This window comes from Lycium ferocissimum, chromosome 12 (genome assembly GCF_029784015.1).
Source record: "Lycium ferocissimum isolate CSIRO_LF1 chromosome 12, AGI_CSIRO_Lferr_CH_V1, whole genome shotgun sequence".
Taxonomy (NCBI): Eukaryota; Viridiplantae; Streptophyta; class Magnoliopsida; order Solanales; family Solanaceae; genus Lycium; species Lycium ferocissimum.
Genome location: NC_081353.1, coordinates 7,720,198 through 7,730,375, shown reverse-complemented (window position 1 = coordinate 7,730,375; position 10,178 = coordinate 7,720,198). Strand labels below are relative to the sequence as shown.

Below are 10,178 nucleotides of genomic sequence, written 5' to 3'. Positions count from 1 at the left end.
TTTCCCAAGCACTTCTTTCTCGTTGCAAAATGATCAAACCAACATAAGGAGATTTAGATTGTGGCTCAGAATAATTTCAATTCTTATGATCTATAATTAGATATTTTAATGGCTTTATGACTTCATAATTACTTTTTAGTACTGAAGGTAACAAATTTCAAGTAATGAGTGACCACGTACATCGTTGAAAAAACTACTGTTAGACTAACCATATAACTATCATGTGTTCATTAGATCATAAGTTTGCCGTTTTGTCAATCATTGCTAGACATAGATTGATTTATCAAAACTTTATCTACAACTCCAACAAAATAGTATTCATGCGACAAAAAACCCGAACAAACCAACAAAACCGAACCTACCAACCCGATATAATTGGTTTGGTTTGACTTTATTAAAAACTGAACCAAACCAAGTCATGTACACCGATAGTCATTAGTACATTAGCTTCACTGAAAATTCTTCACAACTTGCACTTGTTAAGCTGCTAAAAACTGGCTCTCCTATTGGTCATCACACACTGCATGCATGCTCAATCCTTGAATTTTTCGACCTACCAGAGGAAAGTAAACTCTCCAACTCAAATAGCTAGCCAAGAACAAAATAACTCTTCTTTCACCCCAGTGTTCTACATAACAAGAGGCGCATCACAAAGGACAAATACTGCGGTAACAATCTTGCAGCTATGGCCAAGTCTTCACCAAAATCAAATGGCTCCAGTCTCACCACACCACCTGCAGGCTAGTAGCATCGTAGCCATCATAAATCACAACCAGCAAGACTGAGAGTACCTCCTATAGACCAATCGGATCTGGCTCTTCCTCTTTATCAAGCAAAGTGAATTCTCTTCATCTTGGCATGCCATATTTATTTTTAAAGGATCATACGAAATCCAAATCATTAATACATTGATGGTGATATAGCAAGACGAGAACCAAAGCCAAATCATTAATATATAACTGTGATCATTGTTAAACAAGCAAAATTCGCAACCAAACTACACCCAAAACACCTTATGAAGAGAAACTAATTTGCGAAGGATAAAGAGAAGTGGCGGTTAATTTATAGCTTAACGAGATTTGGTTCATGCTTGTTACGAGACACCGACTTTTAGACTATCTTACAGAGCTAGAACTATGTATATCTACATTAATAGTCATTTGTAGTAAAGATGCTATATATGTTTTAAAGCAATTTAGACAGCCCCTTATAGGTTGAAGTACACATGTTTACAGTTTGTCTTTTTGGAGTTATGTTAATATTTTACGTCAGTCATGACAGGAACGGATTCTATCAGTTCCCTACGCTATTAAACAGTGGACTATAACTGCTGCACTTCTGTATGCACACAGTACTTGATGAATAGTTGATATTCACTTATCAAAAACCAATAAAATAATATTTCGACAAGAAAATGACATTTATGAAATACCAAATAGCTGATTAGAGCTCACCATTTTCAACTGTCAAATTTCTGTTTGATAGCTCAACAAAGGATGGTCCTTTTAGCCTCTCTTAAGCAACGAGCCAAGTTAGATTGCTCTGCACAATGGAATCTACGCAATGCACCACCTTGAAAATTCACAACCTATTTAAATGGGCCACGAACAGACTTTCTGGTGGTATTTCTTCTTGGAATAACTAGAATTGTCAACAGCAGTTTATCCTATGGAGGAGGCATCAAATATTTAACTGGCTCTTTGCTCACTCATCCCAAAAAGGAGATTTATGCCTTGCCTCAGAGAGAGTAAAGAGCACAACATCTGTGAGGGGTAAAAGATTTCACTGCATCTAAGATTCCAATCTCGATATTCAGATTTACTTCTACCATCCACGCCACATGAATTTCAGTCATGGCGCAATTTACTCTCACCAATTTTCTCACACATGCCCCATTAAAAACAAAATCAAATTCAAACCTCAACAGCAAAAAACAAAGGGAAACAAAACAAGAAAGAATCCTAAGATCTACCACTAGAAACAAACTTAGGTTCGAAAAAGCTAGATTAAAGTAAACCAAAAAAAAAAAAAAAAAAATCAAATAATTCAGAGAAAACAAAGGAATAAAGAAGCCGGCCTTATAAACGAATCAAAAAAAGGAGGAATGAAGTCGGGAGAAAAAATAAACCAAAGGAAGAATTTCTATTGTCGAGCATGGCTTTGAGGAAGCTGGAGAGAATGGTAGGACTTGGCAGCACCACGGCTTCAAATATTGGCTTTCCAAAACTGAGTTTTTTTTTTCTTTTTTTTTTTTTAAAAAAAAGGTTCCCAAGGGCCAACGGCGGGCGATTCGAAACTCAGGTGGATAATGGACCCACTCCTCTACACTTCTCCACTTAAATTCCAAGCTTTTGGCTGTGGTAGGGTTCAAACTCGTGATATGCGCTTAACTCATACATCACGTGTTGCACTCTTGCCACTAAACCAAATCCCTGGGGGCTTTCCAAAAACCGAGTTTTTCACTTTCACATTTAGGTTTCAGAGACCATATGAGCTAAAAGAGTATAATACCAAAAGCCTGTTAATTTTTACCACATTTTTTATTTTCAAAATACTGAACTTCTACCGCCCCACCCGGCGCCACCTAAGAACTCACTTGCCCACCCCGTTCTTGTTTACTTAGCCCTGGCCCATGTCATTGCCACCCCTAGCAATAAAGCTTTTAACCTATATTTATTTTGCACGGGTACTTTCTAGCACAAACTTGAAAATTAGTCTACTAAAACACTTGTTTCTTTTTTTCTTTAAGAAAGTACTGAAATACTTGTTTCTCAAACTTGTAAAAAGGTTAAACAGGCTTTCTAGGAAACCACTGTAGATGACGACGAAAAATGAGACACTCATTGCTTACATAACTAGATACCTGATAAAGAAAAAAGTATCTCTAGCTGGGGAAACACATAACAACAGCACAACACGTGGGATGACCAAGAAATTATCTATAGTAAATTCAAAAATGGTAATCAGTATAGGGATCAGGTATCTTTTTCCACCTTTCTTTTATGAACATCTGTGCTTAGGTCGTTAGCTGTATAATCTCTACAAAAGCATCCCCCAACTCCCTGCTAAGACCTCTGTAAAAATCATCAACAACAACATACCCAGTGTAATCCCACAAAGTGGGGTCTGGGGAGGATAGAGTGTACGTAGACCTTACCCCTACCTAGGAGGTAGAGAAGCTGTTTCCGGTAGCCCCTCGGCTCTCTGTAAAAGTCATCAACAAGGGAAAATCATGAGCCACATCAGGAAACAAAAACTATTGGGCAGACAGACCAGAAAATGCTTTTTACTTTCATCATTTCCTCAATATGTGTATGATATATTCGTTACAACCCCCGGGGGTGGAGGAGGGACATGCATAACATTTCAGTAAGAAACCCCTGAAAGGGATATAGAAAATTCACTACAACATCTAATTATTGAAATTAATTTGATATTGTTCTAAAATCTTCAATCTTCTTTACATTATCTGATTATAGATAAAAAGAGTGTAACATTTTCATGAAATTTTAGTCCAATTTCCAACAAATCTATATAAGAAGCCGGGCTTGGAATCCCCCTTTTATCAGCTTACATTTGCGAACAGAAGGTTCTTTTTAGCTGAGTTTCACATTATTATTTTGGATGCTGAAGAAGAAAGAAAAATGCTGTTACATTACCTGATCCTAGGAGTACAGAGAGGTGTATCCAGGAGACATCACTCGGAGAGACTTGGGAAACATCATTGGATTATTAAGCATTGAATCAACTTGATTGAGTTAGCCAAGAAGCATTGCGATTAAACCCACCCTCTCTTTACATGTCCAATGTTCTCAGCTACTGTCACTGATTTATGCCACTGTGTTTGCACCAATGTCTGTTTCATGACACTACAGCTATATCACTCTTGTAACATGACTTTGAAACAGCAAAGCTTCAACCATGCTTCTAATTATTTCCCTTCTCACAAATCGTGGCTTAATAGTTTTGATTTCCATCAATGCTCAAGTGACTAAGGTAGAATGTCTCGATGAACAAGACATTGATGCAAGCTTTCTCTGTGTAAAGAAGAAAGAAGCAAACAAAATTAAGACAATCTGTGTTCTAGACTTTTGAACTATGGGCAAGCTCTCCTGTCACTGCAAGTAGCATCTCAATGTGAGAAGTTCGTTTACACGTCAAACTTATAGTTAATTTAGCTTTCACTGATCTTCTGAATAAAACGAAATTTTAATCCAGTAGATTAGAGTTTCATTTATCCGTGCACTTTTTCTTTCAGGTGACCTATCAGAACGTTGGTGAGTGCAATTGATCTTGTTTCTCTGGGACAGAACTTGAACACAACCTGTGTTCCCATTTTTCTTCCCTTTGAGCATTCTTACTTTGCCTTTGTAATTAAAAAATGTAAAATGTCACCTATTTGCAAAATGCATGTGCACGACTGCAAGTGTCATTCTTTCTCATACATTTGCAGCCCAGAGTATTAACTCAATTTTCCATTTTTCCTCCCTCAAGCCATATATTAGGGAAAAGTAATTTTCATTCATTTTAATCTTCCATCTTCCAATCACTGTTGAGTGCAAAATACACCAGGTGGTTTTTTGAAAATCTTCCGGAAAAGTTTCTGAAGGTTTTCTGGAAGAACTTAAGTAGATTAAACTCGAGGTTTTCTAGAAGAACTTAAGTAGACTAAAATGTGTTTAGATAGCTATATTTTTGTAAGTGATTTTGTGACTTTACCGGAAAAGAATCTAGAAAAGTGTCTCAGAGAAGATTTTATCCAAATAATTTTTTAAATACAATTTTCAGTTGAAATCTGTCAAACACTCAATCATTTCACTTGCCAGATTATCTCCAAAATAGTTTATTCCCTTCTATTTTTGATATATTCAACTTTCAACAATAACAACCATTTGATCAGGTCTTTGAAAAAAAATGTGTCACCTTTTTCTTCCCGAAATAACAAACAGAATTCACTAACATTTTGACCACAAAAGGAAAAAGGAAACAGTTAGATAATCGAAAGAATTTTCGTTTACTAAACAGCTAGGAATCTTACCCAATAAGCACCTTAACCTGTAGAATTTTTACTTATAACACACTCCATTTACCAGTTAGCCGTTACCAATATATTACTTATTGCATAGCTAGTTGAATTACTTTACTTATTCCACCTTGGCCTAAATATTTGTACATTGTTAATACAGATATTTGCATCCAGGCAATAGCCTTTTGAGTCTGCCGGTGTTATGTGTACTCCAGTATTTGAGAAAAAAGTAATTCATTAAATAGGACGAACCTTCATTGATAATTTCTTCAAAATTTTCTTGTCTCTTATCCCATCGTATAAAAGTTCATAGGCACAATAGGTTATATGATTCTTCTTCAGCAAGTCTTCCACAACAATCTTAGGAGCCGCCACATCCTTTTTATCTGCTTCAAAAATGGTGTGGACCACATCAGGAACAACACCCTTCTGCACCATGAGATGAATGGTACCAACTGCTTCGAGCAACCTGTTCTTCACGCATAGGCAATTGATCACTCGCCCCACTGTTTCTTTTGATGGAAGAAATTCTCTTGTCATGTTCTCAAGCAAAAACTTGTACCCAGATTCAGTGTTGTCTACCTTGCAGAAACCATCTATCATACAACGGTATGTGTAGTTGTCAGGAGGACAACCACATTCATTCATCTCAAGAAATAGCTTCTCTGCCATGTCCATTTTCAGCTTTTTAGCAAATGCACTAATCAATATATTGTATGTTGCAGTAGTATGAGAACATTTATATTGCCTTTTCATTCTTCTGAATAGCTCATAGGCTCCGTCCAAATCCTCATTCTCACAAAACCCATTTATCAGAGTGCCAAAAGTTACTGTATCAGGAATAAGACCCTTGCTTTGAATATCATCAAGTAAGTCTAAAGCTTTCACAAACTTTCTAGATTTACAGAGGCTCTCAATGAGTATATTATATGTGATTATATTTGGAACACACCCTTTTTCCACCATGACTTTGAAAGTTTCCATCACATCATCAGAAGTTTTAAGCTTGCAAAGTCCATCCAACATTGTGTTATAGGTTATCACATCTGGAACAACATCGTGATCCCACATTGTATTTAGAATCTCAATTGCATCAGCCAATTTTGACTGTTTGCAATAACCATCAATCAAGGTGTTGAAGGTAAAAATATCAGGAAGGATCCCTTTGGCCACGGCCTCGTTGAGGATATTACTAGCATCAGATACACAGCCCATCTTGCACAACCCATTGATGATCAGATTATAAGTCCATGTATTAGGCCAACAACCTTTCTCAGGCATTTCACTCATCAATTTCAACGCTTCTAAGATAAGTCCCTGCTGACACATTCCCTTAATCAAGGTATTATAGAGGATTACAATAGACTTCATACCTTTACCTGTGGCTTCATTAAATAAATTCTTGGCTCTGTTGAAATCACCATCCTGGCATAATCCATTAATAAGGGAGCAGAAAGTAAACTCATCAGGAACAAAACCTTTCAAAACTGCATTATTAAGGATTACGTCCGCTTTCTGTATCTTACCCAATTTGCAATATGCGCCAATGATAGTGTTATAGGTAAACGCATCAGGCTCGAACCCGCGGTTCACCATTTTATGCAAGTAAGACTCAGCTTCATCAACCTTTGAGTGCTTGCATAAACCACATATAAGAGTGTTATAAGTTACTACATCAGCATTTAAACCTTCTTTCGTCAAAGCTTCTAACATCCTAGCAGCTTCATTTAGTTGCCCCTTTTGGGAAAGACCTTGTATTAAGAGATTACATGTAAACAGATTCGGAAACACCCCTCTTTTCAGAATCTTATTAAGAAGCCTTTCACTTTCTTGGATGTCCCCTTTCTTACAAAGTGTACATATAAGCTTATTAAACGTAGTAACATCAGGAGTTATTCCGAGCCTAAGCATCTCATCAAACAATTCACAAGCCTCAACTCGACAATTCACTTCATAAAATCCACCAATTACCGTACAGCACGCCACTGCATTAAACTCACATCCTTGATCAAGCATGTTATTCAAAAGCCTTAAAGCAACATGAGGCCGATTTGTCCTACAAAACGACTTTATCCTAATAGTAAACGTATACACATCAGGAGAAATAGCCTTCTCAAGCATCTTCATATAAACTTTATGGGCTTGTTTAAAATAACCATGTTGAACCAATATATTCATGATTGTGTTATACGAATGAACAGACGGCTCGCAACTGAAAAAATCCATCTTTTCAAACACATCAACAGCTTCTTGAACTTTGCCTTTCTTTCCATAACCTCTAATAGCAGTAATGTAAATCCCTTCTAACAACTTATAATCAATTCTCTTTCTAGCTTCTTCAATAACACCTTCCATTGCCTTAAACTCTCCATAAAAACCAAGCTTTTCAACCATACATTTGTAGGTAAACAAATTATGGGTAAAACCATCTTCTTTTTTCACGGAATTGAATATTTCTAATGCCCTTAAGGGGTTCTTTTGACATTTTAATACAGCAGCCACATGTTTAGGAAGCACAACAACACTCATTTGCTTAGTACCAAATCAATTCAGGTTTATGAGTAACTCACTCAATGAATACTACCATGAAAACCAATTTCAACTCTTTTAGAACTTCTTTTCAGTCATTTCAAGAACCTGAAAATCTACATAAAGGGAAAGGACAAATAAGGCAAGAGAGTAAATATGTATATGGGGGGAATAAGTTTACCTGAATTATTGGAAGATTTGTATTGAAAGTGACTTTTTTTTTAGGGGAAAAAATGGTGTTAAAGGCGTTAAAGTGAGTGGGTTTAGTTTGGCGACTCAGAGAGAAAGGCAGCCGGCAAAGATGTTTTTAAGCGAGTATGTCTTCAACAGTGTGAAGAACTGAACTATTTTTGGTAATTTTTATATAATAAATAGAAAAGGAAATCACAGAAAGACAATAAGAATTTTCATTCACCAGAAGCCTCCCCTTGATTCGTTACAATGCAGTATATAAAAGGATAATGTTGTTAATCTTAAACTACGCCGAATCACCAAGCGACACGTGCCATGAGCTTTAGGTAAATAACAGACTTAATAAAAGGAATCTTTATTTGGGCCCATAACTCAGCCCAAACGAAGACCCATCTAGTGACCCGAAAGTCTGACCTTAAAATTGAAATACCCAATTAAATTGGACACATAAAAATACTATCTTTACTACTTCTTCTTCTTCGTTACAATTCCATCCCCCTTTAAAATCCCCTTCTCTCTTCAAGCGTCGAAATTGGGAAATTGGGACTTGATGACTGAATAATCCTCCCATGTTGCTTCGTTAGGTGAAAGATTTGCCCATTGAACCAGGATCTGCGTTGAAGCTTTGTTTCCCTTTTTTACCATGCGACGATCAAGAATGGCCATCGGTTCAGTTAAGATATGTCCGTCGTTGGTGAAGTAAGGTGGATCCTTTGAAGGGAATACTTTCTCACCGATCTTCTTCTTCTTCAATAAGGACACGTGAAACACTGGATGGATTTTTGATCCATGAGGAAGACGAAGTTCGTATGCGACTGGCCCAATCCTGTGAATTACTTTATCTGTCCGAAAGAATCTCGCGGACAACTTGATATTCTTCCGCACCGCCACTGATGTCTGCCGGTATGGTTGTAATTTCAAAAATACCCAATCTCCTACTTCGAATTTCCTTTCAGTTCTTTTACCATCAGCATAATGTTTCATACGACTTTGAGCTTTTATGAGGTTGTCTTTTAACACCTTACTCATCAGTTGTCGTTCTCTCAGGATTTGATCAACTGAATCCAGCTTTGATTGAGCAATCAGTTCGAAGGTTGGCTGGGGTGGTTCGTACCCATACAAGGCCTTGAAAGGTGTCATGCCTATGGCAGAGTGATGGTTTGTGTTGTACCAGAATTCTGCAAGGGCTAGCCATTTGCTCCACTCCGACGGCTTGTGTCCTGTCATACACCTCAAGTATGTCTATAGACAACGATTGAGTCATTCCAATTGTCCGTCGGTTTAGGGATAGTAAGCGGTACTAGGTTTAAGCTGCACTTGTAAACCATTAAATAACTCCTTCCAAAACGTACTTACAAATATAGGATCCCTGTCTGAGATTATGGAGCTTGGTACTTCATGTAGCTTGCATATGTTGTCTAAAAATAGCTGAGTTAACTGACTGGCATCATAGGGATGGGTCAAGGCAAAGAAATGGGCATACTTGGTGAATTTATCAATCACCACCAAGATGACGCCTTTCCCTTTAGATTTGGGCAGTCCCGTTATAAAATCCATGGCTAAGTGTTCCCAGGCCTTGATTGGAATGGGTATGGGCTGTAAAAGACCGGGGTAAGCTACATTTTCTTCTTTGTTTCTTTGACATACCTCACATGCTTTCACAAAGTGTTTGATGTCTTCGTGTAAGTTAGGCCAAAAGAAAAGAGCTTTGATTCTCTGATAAGCGCCCAAGATGCCTGAATGTCCTCCCCATGGAGTGCAAGCATTTCTATAATTATTTTCTCTCTAAGTTGACCATTGGCCCCAACCCAGACCTTGCCTTGCCTCCTTAAGATTCCCTGATCTAGTTTCACCTCTGTAGCTGTACTTGAGTTAACTGCTAATTGTGTTAGCATTTTCTGAACTTGAGCATCTCCCTCATAGCTACCCAGTAAGTCCTCGACCCATAGTGGTTGTGTGACCGTGAGGCCAGTACACTTGGCCTCGTAATAGTTCCTAGAGAGTGCATCTGCTTCACCATTTTCTGCACCTCTTCTAAACTGTATCTCATAGCTCAACCCTAGTAATTTGGTGACCTCTTTGTGTTGTAAAGATGTGGTTATTCTTTGGTCCTTAAGAAACTTTAAGCTGAAATTGTCACACCCCGACCTTACTAGGCGGACGGGCGCCCGACTCTCCCCGCAGTCGAGCGAACCCTTAGACATTCGCGTAATAAAACCCGCCATTTCGAAAACTTAAAACATGGAACTTTTCAAACAACAATCATTATCCGAAAATACATACTCTTTTAACATTTATAAATTATTCGCACTTCCCGACGCACTATCCACAGGACACCGCCGCAAAGTCTCTAGGATGTACAAATACCATGACATAAGTACTCGACCCGGCAACACTCCGAATCGAGACGGAGCTCGCCAATCCCACCGGA

The 10,178-nt window shown here is 37.8% G+C and overlaps 1 protein-coding gene and 1 long non-coding RNA gene across 6 annotated transcripts; one reads left to right on the top strand and one right to left on the bottom strand.

The window, feature by feature from the left end:
* Positions 1–230: 230 nt before the first annotated feature.
* Positions 231–8,026, bottom strand: LOC132038937 (putative pentatricopeptide repeat-containing protein At1g74580). 5 transcript variants are annotated; one of them, XR_009410320.1, is made up of 4 exons: positions 5,279–8,026; positions 3,660–3,856; positions 1,455–3,204; positions 342–852 (listed from the first exon to the last, which is right to left on the bottom strand). XR_009410320.1 is itself a non-coding variant. In XM_059429436.1 (2 exons), exons 1-2 carry the CDS (start codon positions 7,553–7,555, stop codon positions 829–831), a joined length of 2,301 nt encoding a protein of 766 aa, XP_059285419.1. In that variant the 5' UTR covers positions 7,556–8,026; the 3' UTR covers positions 231–828. The 5 variants fall into 5 exon arrangements, 3 of the variants coding, with proteins under 3 accessions (XP_059285419.1, XP_059285418.1, XP_059285416.1); XR_009410319.1 differs by having other exon boundaries at positions 280–3,204; XM_059429436.1 differs by lacking the exons at positions 1,455–3,204; positions 3,660–3,856 and having other exon boundaries at positions 231–852.
* A 95-nt stretch (positions 8,027–8,121) lies between these two features.
* Positions 8,122–9,157, top strand: LOC132039795 (uncharacterized). The gene is made up of 2 exons (XR_009410482.1): positions 8,122–8,655; positions 8,795–9,157. It is a non-coding gene; the product is annotated as an uncharacterized LOC132039795 (long non-coding RNA).
* The last annotated feature ends 1,021 nt before the right edge of the window (positions 9,158–10,178 follow it).

Coding starts and splice junctions, on each gene's coding strand:
- LOC132038937 (XM_059429433.1), bottom strand. CDS start 7,555: ATGAGTGTTGTTGTGCTTCCTAAACATGTGGCTGCTGTATTAAAATGT. Junction 4,038..5,278: donor TGAAGAAATTATCAATGAAG/GTTCGTCCTATT, acceptor TTCTTTACACAG/AGAAAGCTTGCATCAATGTC.